Raw genomic sequence first — 18,527 nt, forward strand, 5'->3', positions numbered from 1 at the left:
ATCAGAGATTATTTTAGGAAGGAAAAAAGTGACATTAAATGTAGAAAGTTACAACAGGTTTATCTCTGATACTTTTCGTTCTTTTAATTTCTGTTGTCATGAGTTGTGATAGAATATTTGGGTCTGCATTTTCATACTGTTTTCCATAATGAAGGTTGCTAATGTAACCAGGCTTGGATGGAAGACCTGTTCTGATCATTCATATTGGTTAATGGAAGATGTGTCCTATGGTAGTAGGCTGGGAGCTAAAGGCACAAAAACATACTTGAGGGTATGGATAAGGCACAAACAAGAAACTCTTACAGAAAAAAACCCTCCAATGTGGAACAGGCAGTTGGGCAATGGTTTGAAAGATTGCTGATTCCTTCAATCTCCAATATCGTAAGCAAGAAACTCTGAATATCAGTTGTTGAGATCCCAAATGGAAACTTCTATGCCATGCTTGTGATCTTCTGATGCAATTATGTGAAAGCTATTCTTGTTTACTGAATATCTTTATCCATGGAAGCTGTCAAATTTTGGTTGAGTGTTTTACTGATATTGAATGATTGAAAAATAATTCCAAAGTTTAGAGCTTGTTTCATTTATTTCAGAGACAGTAAACAGACTTGCAATGTGCCAATATGGAAAAAAATGCCTCCTTTTAATTGAATAAATTAAAGGGATAACTAGGGCTAGTTATGCAAGTTCTTCATTTAGCAATATGGCCTGATTTGTGCAAACCGTGACCTATATAAATATCACAAGGTTTCCCTATATACCATAGGGAATGAATGACTTTTTCAACACAAAGATTCTAGAAATCTTGCTAGTAATTAACTGTGTAATTGTGATTAAATTTCTGAATATGTTCTCTAAAAATTCACTGATGCCTATCAGTCTAAAAAAAATATATAAACATTCCTAAAGCGCCAAAGCTTCACCAATTCATGGCTAAGAGACTTGCTTAAAATGGAGAAAACTTCAGGCAATAGTGAAGCTTCTTAAATGTATCCATCTTATCAAAATAATTTCAGGAGTGCAGTACAGAACATCAAAAAGGACTCTAGAACAACATCCAGGAATCTGCAAACTTCACTTGCTTTAGTCAAAACCTATGACTCCATCGTCAAAGAAGCACTGGATAAAAATGAGAGATCAGCAAGGTAGAAGCAATTACTGAGAATAACACTGATGATCATCTCATATTTGATTCTCCAGTTTCCTGGAGGAAAGTTTTATGGAATGATGAATCAAAAGGTTTGGGACGTTTATGTCTAGAAAAATGAAAGACTATATTCTAATTTTGAGCCTCATACCAACTTGTGAAGTGTGAAGATGACATGGTTTGGGGATGATTTGCTGCCTCAGGACCTGGATACGGTGCCATCAATGAAGGAAGCATGAATTCTGCTTTGTGTCAGAGAATTCTACAGAAGAGTAACAGGCCATCTGTCCATCAGCTGAAGCTGAAGTGCAAGTGGATCATGCAGCAAGACAATGATCCCAATCATACAAGCAAGTCTATAAGAGAATGGATGAAGAAGAACAAATTCAATGTTTTGGAATGGCCAAGTAAAACTTCAGATCTAAACCGCACAGAGATTTTGTATCAAGATCTGAAAAAAGAATTTCATGCTAGAAACCCCTCAAAATGTTACTGAGGGAGCTTGCCATAGAGTAGTAGATCACAATCTGAGAATCTGATCACTAATTCCAGGAAGTGGACAGTGGCAGTTACTGCAACTAATGGTAATGTAACCAATCACACATTTTTAACACTGGTACACTGCATGTTAAATAATTTTGTCTATGAAATAAAAGAAACAAGCACCAAATGTTGGTAACATTTGTTTTCGTAGACTAAGTTTCTCTATTAGTTTGACCTACATTAATTTCTGATAACTTTCAGCACCAACACCAAACAAATGTTCAAAAAATCTGAAAGATGACAAATGTTTTTTTCACAGAACTGTAAACATCTAGTTATTTTGTCAGGAATATTCAACTTCTATTTCTATTTATTTTACAATATTTATAACCTGCCTCAATCTTGACAGACTTTGAGCGAGTAACAAACATGGAAATTGAATATAAACTATTAGAATTATATAAAAATCATTATTAAAATGATGCCAGTGGGATCTGGCATTTCTCAGGGAGAGAAAATTAGGAGCCACCACAGAGTGGGTGGATGCCTCATCCACAGTCAATGTATTCTGTGAGGGCCTGAAACATTCCCATTTTTAACATAGGTAGAATTCTGGTAAGACATTTTATGGTATTTTAAGTGCTATTATAAGATCTTTGAACTTATACAGTATAATATTTTTATGCTCATGTCTAGAACAGACAGTTGATTTCCTGAAAACAGGAATGAAAATTTCCATGGGTCCACTGATGTTCTATAAAAATTAATGTTGAATCTACAGTTACAAGTGAATGGACAAAAGCTTTACTCAATGATAATGTAAGTAATATACAATGTAAGCATTTCAATTGAAAGCAATCTTATTTGCAAGAAAACTTCACTGAAATCAATAGGACCCCTTTTCGTGTAAACAATGACTGCAACTGTTGATTTTAAACAAGCAAAAATAAAATTAGGACAGAAGTGATTGGTGCATCAAAGTATTTAGGGCACAAATCTTAGATGATAGATTTTTGAACTGGCTGGCAATGTTTCATGAGAATTCAGTGAGGAGATGTCAAGGGATCTATGACAAATAATTTTATACCATGTGATAAATAATGGTTACTCTACCATATAATCAGACTTCCCCTGCCCTTGGTTTAAAATAAAAAATAAAAAAGATCTGTATAAAACTGTACAAAAGGTAATGTATATGGCCAACAAATATGTAAATAAATAATTATACCCTTCAAGCTGAAAAGTATCAAGAATTCAGAACGGATGTTCCTAGATTTATTTTTATTGAACTGCAGTGATCCAAATACATTCACATCATGAAGTAATTCCTTTTGAATTAAATGAATTCTATTATAATGGAATGACTGAGAGACTTGAAAGAATTGCTTACAAATGCACATGGAGGGGTGGGGGGATTGCTAAGTCTAAATTAAGATGTCGGCTATGAAGTTTCCAATAGGACCTTGACATGACTGTTGACCTACTCATGACATGATCACACCAATAAGGATTTGGAATTCTATTAGTATTACCAGAGGAAAAAAGTCAAGGAGTCATCAGGAAAACAAATCTATATCTGCTACTCCATCAGCCAATTACTGTTGTTAAAGTGGAATTAGATGGGTATTGACAATGTGAAGGGGATAAGGATTAAACAGATGACTGAGTATACAACTAGCTACATTGCCATGCTTTGCTGCATAATTTTTTTTAAAAAAAACTGCATGAAAAAGTAAAAGAATGTTTCGCATCAGGATATTATTATGAACTTCAAAATATCCTTGAAAAGAATAAGTATTTATATAGTAATAACAACAGAAGAAAATATAACTTATTGAATGAATAAAGAACTACACAAGAGTACCCAATAAATTATATTGTTAATTTGATATCATAACTCACCAACAATTACTTACTGCTCTTAGGGATTCTGACTAATTTTAAATAATTAAAATATTCAAGGTGTCTGGGAGGCATGAACTTAATAGTTAATTCCACCTCTTTGGTATAGGCAGGCAATATAATGATTCATGTTCAAAAGTAATGTATCACAATGGCATAACATGCATCTCTCATTGTGTCCAACCCCTTCCCTGCATTGAAGCACTGCCTCAGATGTATGTACTGGCCTTTACAAGGTATTATCATAAATTCAACAATGATTGCAAGAGATGTACTTATAGAAGCCATAATTTAGAAATAATTGCAGTGGAGTTAGTTCTGTCTTTACATTAAAGTAGCAACAAACATTTTCAAATTCTTCATAATTGTTCCAGTGGAAGAGAAGAAAAGAGAATCTGAGGCTGAAGTTTTTATTCTTTATTACCAATTGCTTAGTGTGACGTGAAAGGGAGAAGAAATCAAGAGCTACATTTTCCTGATCATACACATGACACGTATCTGGCTAACATATTTTGTTCATTTACCCCAGGATGGAAACATTGCTAATGATTCCTGTTATCTGCAAGGTTTTCTGCTATTGGGAAATCAATTGCATTGACTAGTATAGTAGTTCTCTCCTTGCAATTATTCATAGTTATGACAGTCCCTGAAGATAGGACGACTCAGATTTCAAGTTCTGATGTCCAGTCCTTTCCATAATCACATAGCTGCATTTTGAGCACTTGGAATGTGGCTGGCATTTACAACTATCTGCAGGGTCGTGCAGTCAATGGGACTATGATTTAAGACGTTTTTGCCAGAATCCAGCATTTACTTCTGGTTTGCAGCAAAAAATACCCATAGTAAACAATGGGTTCATTTAACAACCAGTGTTCACTTAATGACCAAATCATTTGCTTTATGATTGCCACCAAAACAAGTTGTAAAACTGGGCACAGTCACTTGATGACCTATTTACTACCATCACAACCTACACCTGAAATTACGGGCTTAATAATGATCATAAATCAAAATAACAATGGCTTCCAAAGGATGGAACCTTTTGTTCTTCGTTTCTTTTTGTATTCAAACCATTTTAATTACGATTTTGCCTTTCCTCAATCGTTTGTACTCCAATTGTATTTTTTTCTTCTTCCTTGGGCAGGACATGTTTTTTTTTAAATATTACAATGATGAATATAGATTTAGTAGCTTTATAAATTGTAATTAAAATCCAAGTTCAATTTTAATGTTTAAATGATAAAGTCTAAACTGATTTAGAGATTATTATAAAGGCTAAACTGTAGAATTAAACATAAGTGAAAATGTTAACGCTTTCATAAAGAAATAGATTAAAAAGAAATGAAATATTATCCAGTGCTAACTCCCTCATACTAAATAACTCTCTATTTTGTTTCAACCAGATATTTTACTTGTTGGAGTGTTTTATTCCTGACTTATTTGATAAGTTTAATAGAGTGGCATGAACAATGGGACTGAACTTCCTATTTTCACTTTTCTTTTTCCTTCTCTCTTAAGTATTTGAGTCATAAATCAACATTAAATTATGTTTTGGACACAGAATGAAATAATTGAAAAAGGAAGATAATCATTGAAAGTACAGTCAAACCATAAATTGTGGTTGCTAAACAATGGATTACCAAACATGAAATGAATATCTGATCTATCAGATATTCTAGACTAGACTATTTCTAGTCACATTTCCAGAGGATATCAGTTAGCAGGAATAATTAAATATTTTCCTTTTTTACGTCTGCAGATAAATATGGATATCTGTTGATAGTATAAAAAATAATTGAAGACTAGGACAAAATCTTTGTTATAGGAAAAATGTATCCAAAGCACTTAAATGGGGCGGGGGGGGGGAACTTGCACAAATAAATTATTCTGTAGTCTCTCGTTTGGCTAGAATATAACATCCTGAACTTTGCAAGTAAAGTTGTGTTGATTTCAACATGATAAACTAATGCAAGCATCAGAAAGTTGCATATATTTTATAGTCCCATTCATATTTTCTATAACATATTATTGGCAGAATGAGAGGCTGAATGAATCCCTGGTAAGATTTTATTCTAGCAAGCAAGAAGAATTCTTTCCAAAACCAATTACATTTCTTTTTTTAAAAAAAAAATCCTTGAAGCTTTTCTAATAGTAATAAAATTTGCCCCAACACTGGAAGTCTTTAAGAAGATGTTGAATAGCCATTTGTCTGAAACGGTATAGGGTTTCCTGCCTAGGCAGGGGGTTGGACTAGAAGACCTCCAAGGTCCCTTCCAACTCTGCTATTGTATTGTATTGTTCAATGTATTTCCACAACCTTAAGCTTTGTTCTCATTGGCTTGATATACTGAAGCACTGAAGATATATAGCAAGTCCTAAAAGAGATCTTATGTTCTTTTGACTGATTGTAGCATACTCTGGTTAACATTATCTAGCATGATATAGAACCTGTTTTTCTATTTTGAGAACCTAGGCAAATTTCATATTTACTTTATGTATTATGTACATTCACTGGCCTCACTTGGCTACCCAAGCTATGTGACTTTTAAGGGTGAGAAAATATCAACAATATTTGCTTCATACTATGTACATTCTTGATTAACCAAGAGAAACGATAAGCAATTACTCTGAACCTTCATACAATACTATTTTAGGATTAATTTTGAAACAAGCCAAACAGATTTTACAAGGTCTGCTACATACTTTATACAGTGAAAATGTCAGAAATAATAACATTGTAAATAAACTTTGTGGCACTCTTTCAGTTATTAAATGAATAAACACCTCTTATGCAACCGTGCAAGGCATCTTCCTGTTGATTCAATAAACTACCAATTAAATGACAATAAGTCTGTTTGATGGGAAGATGTTCTTCCTCAAATTAATAAAATAAATAACACTTTCATTTTGCAGATTATTAAATTTTTCCACTGAGGGAAAAGACAATAATTTTCCCAAAGAGAACAAAATCTGGAAAATATTGATGTGTTCAAAACTATCACTTTCAGAGAACACCTGCTATTTCTGACTCACTAATACTGACTAGTTTCCCGTGAAGACAGATACTCTCCCTGTAGTAACAGTAAGAATGACTGAATGACCCTTTTGTTTTTATTTAAAACATTTATATTTTTTTGGCTCCATGGTGGTCATACTACTTCAAGTAGGTTTCTCTTATAATTTAATAATGACTCAAAAAAAGAAGGGAAAAATGATTACATTAATTCTGAATTATCCAATGATGCTAGTTTTACAATGATCTGATCCATCAATTCTTTTGTTTAAACAGCTAACACATATAGACAGTTATTTAATGGGATTGTGTGGCCATTACAAATATTAAAGAGAATTATATCTGTGTGAGGATAAGAGGACAGTTCAAAATTCTAATAGTTACTAAGAATACAAGGTAAAAAGTGAAAATATTTAATATAGAAGAAATACAAATATAAATTTATATTAACTCACACAATGAAATCTACCTTGCAAAATCTTTTTAACTTACTGTAAAGTCCTCTCACTTAATACTGGCACAAAGATGTATAAATCAATACATTCAGAATGAGTGATATATTTTAATTTAAAAATACTCAAACTGTAGCAGAAAATCTATATATTTAGCACAAATAATAAAAAATGTATGTGTTTTGCAATTTAATATCAAGATATTACAGGTCATTCTTTGCATTGCAAATTTAATTTAAAGAATACCAAAATTCTTGATCTCTCTAATTGTTGACTTTTGCAGTCACTAAAAAGAGGCTTCTTTGCTGAATTTGGTACTTAAATATCTCAAAGTTTAATAGATTCTAAGTCTATTATACTAAGCTCAAAAATGCAGTGCCAAATGAACTAAATTTGTTCTTAAGCTTATTTCATAATTTTTAATTATGAGAATTCTGTATCTTGTGCTCTGGCTTTTTTCCCAGTTAACATGTACAATTATATCCTGTAAAATGGCATAATATTAATATGAAAAATATAACTTCTGGGATCTTATCTCATCATATTTTGATGCTATTAATTATTTTTGCAGATTAGAGCTTCATAGGTCATGGTCAATAATTCTGGGTATTTCTTGAAAAATATCTAGAAACCAAGGCTATAAGACCTCCCAAGTAATTCATATTCCTTAAGTAGTAAGTGAATGCCTTTATCTTTAGCTGTCACCTCTAAAATGTTTCAGCATTTTTTTTATTAAATCTGATCACTATGTCTGTATCACAGTGACTATATCAGGGTAAAGTTTTTGATTAGTGAAAAAACTTGGAGGCAATAATGTCCCTTTATTTGGTTTACACATAGGCTGAGTACAACAGTATACTTGCTGTTGCTTCCATTAAAAGAAATAAGGTGTTCTTTTAACTAATTTGGGTTTTTTAACAAAAATATTTACATAGAAGGATAGTAGGCCTACAGACAGCACTGGACCATCACTGTACCTAATAACAAGAAAGATCAGATAACCTGGATAAAAGAGTTATCTTTTGCTTAATATTATTTTCTTTCAATACGTCTGTGATAAAAATATATCCAAAACACTTTAAATAGGCTCCAAGTGATTATATGTCAGGCATTTTGCCAAGGGACAGACCATTAAAGATTTCAATGATCATTTCCACACTGATGGACATGTCAAGACAGATCTTCTCAGATAAAACAAAGAGTTTAAGTGAGGTCATAAAGTCTTTCTTTTCACAAGCTATGGGCGCTTCAGTTCCATCAACATTTTTCTAGAGCAATCAAGGAACATTGTGAGTTTATATTTAATTAGGATGATGCCAATAGAATTTATCTGAACTGCTACTATGTTCAGGTTTTGTCCAATTTGATTAATTTAGCACAATGGTGAACTGATTCTATCAATTTAACTATAATAATTTGTTTTTGAAAGTCAAAACCTTTTGGCCTATATAAATTTCTGATTTTTCCTAATATGGAATAAAAATAAAGCATAGATACTTTATTACATAAAACAGTATTGCAATTATTAGAGGCATTCTCTCCTGTTTATTTGAAAATATAAAAGAAATTCCAAAAAAAAGAAGAAATTTAGAATTGAGAGACATTTTCATAAAAATAGCACAAGTTCATTGTAATGTAACTAATAAGTAATGCTTTATAAAATCCTACTTTATTAAGAGAACTTCACTTGCTCAGTAATTTTTTTTAAAAAAATTGTATTTCAGGCTGCAACAAGATTTCCTATGAAAATAAAACAAAATTGAAGAGAGAAAACCAAACCAATCCACTATTTTTAGATGAATTGTTAAGACCTATATTTAATATCAATACTCCAGTGTCTGTGGGGTAACAAGGATTATATGCACAATACAGTAGATGTCACAGAAGAGAGAGAGGAATACAAACACATATTTACAGGTAATAAGTGATACCTCAGCTCTGGGAAAATGATAAGAATAAGGAAGAGACTATAAAATAATCCTGGCTTGATTCTACACAGAAAAAGAAAGGATGGAAAGGAATTCGGGGAAGCTTTCAAGACCCTGTTATTATTCCCTACAATAGAGTTTCAATGGTCCTTATAGTATGTGTTTCCTGCAGTGATAGGCAGTCTAATTGTTTTACTACTTGTTTGCTTGCAACACTTCTGCGCATGTGCTGAAGCATCCGGGCAGGTGGGTGGAGCCTCCCGTCACCGCTACTACTGGTTCACCCGATCTGGTTGAGTAGATGTCACTTCCAGATTTTCAATTCATAAGCAAAAAAGTTATACGTATTGTTTAACCAGTAAGAACCAGTAAAAGTATTGATTATAAGAATATAATCAATGTCCTGTGGGATTGGATCTCTGGCCCATCTAGTCCAGCACTCTGTCCTCACAATGGCCAACCAACTGCATAAAAAGTCCCACTAGTTTTCTAGCAAGATGGCTTTCAGAGGAAGTCACACAGACATCAAGATTAATGGTCTCTGATCCCCATTACTTCTGTAAATTGTTTTTTTGAAACAGTCATGCTGGTAGCCTGCACCATTTCTTATGGTAGTGAATTCCAAATGTAAATTGCCTGTTATGGAAAAAAATATTTTTGTTTCTCTTGATTGCGCCAGGATTTAATTTCTTTGGTTGACATCTGGTTCTCAAATTTTGGAATGGGGAAAATACTTATCCTAGTCCATTTATGCATGCCATGAATAATTTTTAATGCCCCAAGCATAAATATGTCTATGTATAAGGGACTATGTACATAGATGAAGGGATTGATTCTTTTCAGTCATAGTATCTAACTATAAATCACCCATACTTCTGGAATTAGTTGGAAAACAAAACAAAACCTGCAATGGAATTAACATTCCAGGAACAGTTTCATCCTGCAATTATTCCTTACATCTGACTCTATGTTCAGCAATTGGAAGCTGAATATATCTTTTGGTTAATTCTATACCAAGGTTCGGACAACATGAAACATGTAACACCACAGTTAAAATAACCAAGGTTAAAAGAGTACCTCTGCCTTAACACCAATTTCATTGTCCATTTTGAATAACACAATAATCTCACAAAAATACACTGTACAAATTAGCATTCTATAATTAGAAATAGCAATAGCACTTAGGCTTATATACCACGTCACAGTGTTTACAGCCCAGAGGTGGGTTCCAGCCAGTATGCACCAGTACGGGCGTATCGGGGCCAGAAATTTGCCGTACTTTTGTGTACCCGTTCCATGATGGCGTGGCCATGCCCCTGTACTGGTACACTCTGCTGGCCTGCCCCGTTTGCAAGGCGCTTCTCAAAGAGAAGGAAGCGAGGGCGGGTCTTCTTCAGAGGATCCGAGGCAAGAGTGGTGTTGAAGCCCTCTTTGAAGCAGCTGGAAAAGGTACATGAGGGCCGGAGGGAGGGGAGGAATTCAAACTTCATCCTAGCGGTGTAGTGTGGGGCTTTGGGCAAAGGCTGGAGGGAAGGGCCCTGGCTCGCTCACACTCTTTCCCTTGCTTTTTCCCTCCCTTGTGTAATTTTATGCAGCCTGCAGTCAGTGAAGCTGGGCGCCGGTGCGGGCTGGCTTTTTGCATAGCTTTATCCAGCTGTGGGGGGAGAAAAGGACGAGGACCTGGAGAGAAAGTCATTCCCCCTCCCCGACAGCTGGATAAAGCTATGCAAAAATTCAGCTCAGCTTCACTGACTACAAGTTTGAAAAGGCAACGTGGCTCTGCCTGCAATCAAACTAGACTGGGGAGGGAGAGCATGAATGAGCACCGAGACCATAGGAGGAGGGAAGCCAGGCAAAGGGACATGCTGTAGGACACACACTTTCCCCCAGCCCCGTTCTTTCAGAAGGCTCCGATCGGCTCCCTTCAGGCTTCTCTGCCTCTCCTCTCACCCCAACCTGCCAGCAGGAGGTGAGTGGGTGGGATTTATTGCATTCCAGGCATTTCCCACCCAGACAACATGCTGCATTTGCAATGGGGTAGGTGTTTGGAGAAGGCAGTGGGGGAATGGGGGGATGGCAGAAGAGCAGCTTTCAAGCCATTGGGAGATATCCAATCCAACTTCTGTTTGTTTGTGTTTGAGAGAGTGAGGGGGGAGGGAGAGAGGGAGGAAAAACGGGAAGGGAGAAAGAAAGAGAAAGAAAGATGAAAACTTCTTTCTCAAAGGAGAAAAACAAATGCTATTGCTTTAAATTGGAACTGAGCATGCCTGGCTGTGGAATTCTGGGAGCTGAAGTTCACAAGTCTTAATGCTTATAACGTTAAATTGAAGCTTTAAATTGAAAAGGTGCAGGGAACAACAAATTGGTTATATGTTTATATGTTATATGGTTTTATGTTTTTGAAGTTTTGGGGCTTTCTAAAAGGGTTTGGATGATTCCCTCGTGAATGAAGGCAAACTTTCTCTAGGGTCTCATAGCAGGAATGTGAAATGAGCCTGTCAGGTTTCTTTGTTAGCAGAAAGAAAGAAAAACAGCACAGCAATTTAGGGTTAGAAGGCTACTTGGAGATCATCTAGTCCAACCAAGGTAAGCAGGAATCCTTGTCTGGATTATTTTGGTGCCTATAACAGAGAGGAAAATTGCCAGAAAGGAGAAGGAGTTTACTAGAACAAGACTGCCATGCAGAGGAAGGCAGAGATAGTCCTTGACTTATGGCTACAATTGAGCCCAAAATTTTGGTTGCTAAGCAAGAGCGTTGTTAAGTAAGCTTCACCACATTTTACCCAATCCATGACATCTCCTGGTGAGTGACATCAAGTTGGCCACTCCCACCCAGTCACATGATCACCGAGCCACTCTCACCAAGTCACATGATCGCTGAGCCACTCCCACAAAACAGGCCACACCTACAGAATAGGTTCTAAAAAATAGCTTTCTAAAAAAAACCACCAGTGTTAGAGCCCTTTCTAAGCAATTTAGTGTCAGCATATTGAACCCAACAATTTGGATCCTCATTTTACCCACCTTGGAAAGATGGAAGTCTGAGTCAACCTTGAGCCTGGTGAGATTTGAACTGCCAAATTGCAGGCAACTGGCAGTCAGCAGAAGTAGCCTGCAGTACTACACTTTAACCACTGCACCACCACAGCTCATAATTGTTCTCACATTGAAGATGGGAAACTAAAGAGAATACATGCTAAAAGCAACAATTGAGTTATATGTAAAGCAAGCTGATCTAGCAACACTAGTTTACAAATGAAAGTCACAGGATTAAGTCCATGTATGTATGTATGTATGTATGTATGTATGTATGTATGCTTGCTTTTCAATTGCATTTTTGCATTTAGATATTTCAATGATTTTTGTTTTCCTAATTTCTTCTAGATAGAAAATACCAGCATGACATGAAAGCATATAAATATAGAAGATATCTATATATTTCATACAAAAAAAAGGCTTCTGAAATATTTACCCAATTTTGTCTAAATTTCTGGGCTTTCACTAATTTTGGACAATTTCTATTACTTAAGTGTTTTGCATGGCTGCTAAATTAACGTGATTCCAACTTGTTGAGACACAAAAGCTGAATAAACATACCTTAATTATACAGATTCAGTTCATGTATCATATATCATATGAACTGGCAAGCTTAATAGACAATTCACTTGTGGGGTTGTTTTTCCAATGAACATTCTGGATCTGAAAATAAGCAGGGTCTTATCTTACACTGGAAGAAGTTGATCCGTAAATGAAGCATATGGATCATACTTATAAATTCTCCCTTTTCCCCTCATTATCTGTCATGGGCATTTAATCCTAACATATATCCCTAAAAGCATTTATTTTTCTCAAATTCCTGGATGTGTATAAATCACATTATACACATTCTAAAATAATTAGAAAAACAAGTTTTTAATTAACAGATTGTTAATTAAAATTGGAGTTGTAATCTAAAACATCTCTTGAAAAACTATCAATAACTTGATGCTTCCATTAACATAATTTTATTTGAAAATTGTCTTATTAATGAGGTCTTGACAATTCCATAATGGCAAGACTTTCTATGAAAATCAACAATTTAGAGAGAAAAACTGAACATATTGTCACTATTTTTAGATGAACAGGTAAGACCCATAATTAATGCCTGCTCTTTAGTGAAGAAAACAGATGCTTTCTTCACTATGTAATTAGTGAAATTAATGAATTCTAATGCTTCCATGCAAATGATTTCTTTATCTTTCAAATTAATCATTTCAGCGCCCAATATGTTATCAGCTCTTATCAGATCTACTGATACCAAGCTTCAATTTTATCTACTATATTTATTATGTCATTTTTCCTTTGTTGTCATTGCAGGGTTTTATAATAGCCCACTATATCAACATGTTGATGTTATGGTACAAACAAAATAAGATGAGGAATTATATTTATTATAATTACATGTAATTGCAATTATGTAGTTATTAAATACAAAGCCAAATACAGAATCTGAAAGATGTATTCAGTGATTTTTAAATGTGGCTGAATCAATATGTGCAATAAAATGAGTTTCCATAAGTCCTTACATAATGCAAAGTACTTTTCTACTTCAATTTATAATTGGTGGTGGAAAGTCACATTTTAAATGGTGCATTGTGTCAAATGAATAGCAAGATTTGATCTATAACTTCTTGGTCCAGAAGACAATGGCAAACTATTTCCACACTGTTGCCAACATGGACTATTTGTCCATATAATCTTTTAGGAGGATTCATTCATTCATTCATTCAATTTACATAGCCACCCATTTCACACAAGCCACTCTGAGTGGCAAAACTAGTTGAGTTTAGTATAAGGGATTTTTTTTTGTAATAACTCTTATGGGTATATATTTTCAATCCCAAGAAATAATATTTTATTGTTTCTTTTTTTAACATAAGGCAGAAATATAACTATTTTTAATGAATAAAGTTTATTTTCTTACAAGGAAGCCTAATGGGATTTCTGAAACTCCAAGAATCACAAAATGATCAAAGATTAGGACTGGAATGAAATGCTTATTAAAGCTGAGAAGACATTTTGGTGTAAATAAATTTTTATTTTATTTCTACAACTGCCTGAAGTGATTCTGTGTGATACATATCATAGAAATGTAAAATAAAAACAACACAGAATATATATGTATGCTGAGTAAAACTAGATTTTAATATTGCAAAAATGCTCTTAACACAACTGGGCATGAAAACATGTCTTCACAGCCTTACAAAAGACCAGCAGTGTCCAGTGTCATCCTGGTTTCTGAAGAGAGAATGTTCCAGAGGACAGGGGCTATGGCAGAGAATCCTAGTCCCTCACTAGTCAACAATTCTTGGCTAATAGAACCAAAGCAGATCATGAAGTAGTCATGTTATATGAGTGGAACATCTAATACCATTTACTACCCATGCAACCTCATTTTGCAACAGTTGAATACTTGCAACAGTTCTGAATACTTTTCAAGGGCAGTCCCTAGTCGCATGCCTTGCAATAATCCAGATGAGAGGACATGAAGACAAATGTGACTGAGCAAAGCCTTCTGGGCCAAGAGGTTTTGCCACTTTTTTGAGGGGAAGAAATTCTTTTACATAGTGGCAAATTCTTGTGTCGTCCTCAATTCTCGTGTACTCCTCAATGGAACTGCATTTACGTAGAGGGAAGTACGCAGTGGATACTCCGGAAGATAGGCTCCCAGATTATATCCCGGGGATGAAAAAAAAAACAGCACCTGGATCTCAGGCCATCAGCAGGAGGAGGAAGATGGGTAAAGTCAACTGTGGGCAGTGGGAGCAGGGGCAGCAGCAGAGAGATATATGATGGACTGCAAGACATCCAGGGCGGGGAAAAGGGCAGCATATAAATGTAATAAATCCAATCCAAATCCAATCCAAAAGGGAAAAAAATGGGGTGGGGGGGACTTGAGATGCCCTTGTGGTCATAAATGTGGACATGCTTGAATTTTGACCATGTGACCATAGGAGTACTGCAACAGCCATAATATCAGGCATGAATGATAAATCTGTTCATTCAGAAACATCATAACACTGAATGGTTGCTGATTGAATGTTGTAAATTAAGGTCTACCTGTACAGCAGAACATTTATTCTTGTTCATATTCAACTATCTTACATTTGGTTTAATTTATCTGGTTAATTGATCTATGCAAATAAAATCTATAATAATCATCTTTATAGTGGTTGCTTTAATATCGAACAAAGATCGTTTCAAAGACCATAAAAACTCTTCTGATCATCTTATTGGACTGAATCAAACTTGAAGGGTATTAAAATGTGTAAAGGACAAAAAAGAGAAATGGTTGGGGTATAGATTTTAACTTTTAAGTATTCTGAATGGATTCAGAATAGCTTTATAATTTACAATGAATCAAAAGGGGAAAAACCCAACAACAATAGACTATAACAAAAGTGGTGCAAATGTATCAGGCAGCAAATGAATAAACATTTGAGATGATTTATTATTAGAAATTGCAATAAATTTTGAAAAGATGAATTGATTTAGTTAAAAGGTATAACTGACAATTTATTGGGTGGGAAGATGCATTATTTTCCAATTGTTATCCACCTATAGTAAAACTGATTTGTGTCTCATTGTATTTTATGGAAAAGGAGAGAGCAACTTTCAGTGATTTAGATTAAATGTATTAATCATAACCAGACACTGTGAACTATATATCTACTATTAAAGAAGATTTTTGACATTTAATTCTGTAGCAATATTTTGACTCTGTACCTCTCTTCCTAAATCTAATTCCTGCTACAGTTGGCAGATTTCTTCCTCTAAATTTTATGAGTCTTAAAGTAGTATTTTACCCATTCATGCGGTAAATAATGCAGGATTAGAAATATTTAGTGTTTTGTTTCTCTTTAAAGAGTAGAAATCCATCAAACCCAAAAGAAGTTTCTGATTTCTTAAAATTGTAGTTTTAGCATAACCAATAACAGCTCAAATAAAATTCTTTTTAAATAACATGAATAAAATGTATAGTTTTAAATTATATTCCTACACTTAAGAATTGAAAGTCAAATATATCTATATTTTTAATATACCAGAAATTAAAATAAAATCACAATGCAAACTAATAATTACACAAACACAAATAGACAAATGTGTATGCATATATAATCTGTAGTAGATTCAATGAGATTACATTAGAAAGACACATGATGAATAAAAAAGAGCTAAATGTGCATGTGAACTGGCTTTTGTGTGTAAAACAACTTTCCTTTCTTTTAATATTCTGTATATAAAACAATTTTCCCTTTTTTCAATATGACCCACATCTAGAAAAACTAGGAAAATATTAATTCTACTCCTTGTCTCTTCATTTTCTTGCACAGGAGTCATATTATCTGGATTTCTATCAAGGTCCTTCTGTCAGTATTTTTCATCCCCAAAATAACTGTTAGATTAACAATGGATTTGAGAAAGCCTGCCTCCCACATCCTGCAGTATGTATGAACATTGAGAGAAAAACATAGCTCCTGCAATATATTAACTATCAAATAAACAAGAACTACCTGCAATAGATAGTTATAGATTTATGGCCCCAACTGGGCCCAGAATTTCACTTGATAAGCAAGGTGACTGTTATGTGTAAGGTGTAAATCATGCCCAATTTTACGACTTTTGCCATGCTATTGGGTGAATCGTATAGATGTTAACCAAATTTGTTTCCTCCCCTGATTCTGCTTGTCACAAACTAGCTGAGAAGATCGCAAATGGGGCTCATATGACACTGGGACACTGCAACTGTCATAAATACATGCCAGTTGCCAAACAACCAAATTCTTATCATGTGACCGTGGGCATGCTATGACAGCTTTAAATGCAAGGTCATAAGTTACTTTTCAGTGCTCTTGTAACTTTGAATGGTTGCTAAACAAGTGATTGTAAAAGAAGGGTTACCTGTAATGCAACCTCAGTTTTTCTCAGGGCATTAAGGACTACAATACATTTCTCCAATGTGATTATTGGGCTTCTTTCAGCCATGGAGGGCTGACTGTTTTCTGAGATTGGTTAGTTTATTCAGGCCACTGTGGACTGTCTTCAGGAGTGAGAGATTGAGCCATACCTCCTGATCTACTTGCTTCGAGTCACAAAGTGACTCAATGTTCTTGAGTGTTTATTTCCCTTCTCTGCCTCTCCTGAGTTTAATTTGTCTTTACCAGGAACTTCCTAGTTTCCTTTGTTCCTTTGTCAAAAAAAGTATTCTCAAAACTTTTCACCTTTTCTTCCAATAAAACAAGCTTATACATGTGTTCATTTTATGGATTACAATATTTTCTGACTTTCTATTAGGAAAAATAGAGATGCACAGTATGATACAGACCCTGTGGCAATCTTCTTTCAGTGCGTATCTTAATGGAAAACACCAACATAATATGCTTCTTGAATGTTCCTCCCTCCCTCCCTCCCTCCCTCTATCATACATACATACATACATACATACATACATACATACATACATACATACATACATACATACAAATAATCCTTACTATGATATGACAAAATTTTCAGAAGTTCTATCTCCACACTACAGGTAGCAGAAGCCGAGAAACATATAAACCATTTCATTCTAAGGCAGAATTGTCAGCAATGTGGTACATAGATTTCAGCTTCTCCAGAATCGTTGAAAAATGACTGCCCATTTTTTTGAGTAATACTTTCACTTACACTTTTGATCAACAAAACAAAGTGAAGCAAAAAATAACCTTGTACCTCTTCACTCCTTTCCTGACCCACTTAGGTGAGTTCTTAGGATTTATTTACATTGCATTCCTATTACTAATGATGTTTTATCTATTACATACTATGCAATCTATTAAATAATATGATTTCATCAAGCTGAACAGAAGTGCATGGTCAGTGCTCTATGTGCATTGTTATGCAGTTTATTATTTGGCCCATTATTCAGATGAAACCTCATCAGAAAGTATGTCCTTTTCCCTTCCTCCCGGTTCTTTCTTCTTTTTGGAGGCACTGAGCAACTGTTCCTGCACAGGCTTTGCAAACTCATCTGTGTTAAAAGTGAAAGAACAGGTCATCATCTCAATTCTGTTCAAAGAGTTGCATTTGCAGTATCCTATTTAGCTCAGGGAATTAATCTTTCTAAAAGCACTTTTGCTTTCAGTGTAACAGTCTAATAGCAGTAATTACTTCTTGTTCAGCATTACCAGATGTCACAGGCATTAGATTCCTCCTTTTGTTATTGGTTTTCAGCATTTTTAAGATTGCTTTTGAACTTTCTTCACTGATAACTAATAACTTTATGTCTTCTGTCATGACAGGTCAAATTTTCAAAGCAAATCTATTAGGTGTGTCTGTAGTGGACTGTAGGAAGTATAGGCTGCTTCTAAAGTAGGAAATCAGCTGTACTGCAGTTATTCTTCATCCTTCTTTAAATTCCATGAAGCAGCAATATTATTATTATTATTATTAATAATAATAATAATAATAATAATAATAATAATAATAATAATAATAATACAAGACAAGCTTAATACATATGGACAGAAAGTTGGGTTTTTTTTTTTATCAGAATGAAAATTATCCACAAAAATACT

The 18,527-nt window shown here is 34.5% G+C and overlaps 1 protein-coding gene across 5 annotated transcripts in view; it reads right to left on the reverse strand.

The window, feature by feature from the left end:
- Positions 1-18,527, reverse strand: part of GPATCH2 (G-patch domain containing 2) — a 92,520-nt gene that overhangs the window by 55,467 nt on the left and 18,526 nt on the right. The window contains exon 6 of one of the 5 annotated variants that reach the window (XM_087717803.1): positions 17,420-17,980. The exons of 3 other annotated variants lie outside the window; for them this stretch is intronic. In XM_087717803.1, coding sequence (XP_087573929.1) covers positions 17,804-17,980 — 177 coding nt within the window. In that variant the 3' untranslated portion in view covers positions 17,420-17,803. Of the gene's footprint in view, positions 1-17,419; positions 17,981-18,527 lie in introns of those variants that run through there. One more of the 5 variants, XM_087717802.1, reaches the window with a different exon arrangement.

The sequence above is a fragment of the Thamnophis sirtalis genome, unplaced genomic scaffold (assembly GCF_051295495.1).
Source record: "Thamnophis sirtalis isolate CommonGarterSnake01/CBP01778 unplaced genomic scaffold, rThaSir2_p1.2 scaffold_6, whole genome shotgun sequence".
In the NCBI taxonomy this organism is placed as follows: Eukaryota; Metazoa; Chordata; class Lepidosauria; order Squamata; family Natricidae; genus Thamnophis; species Thamnophis sirtalis.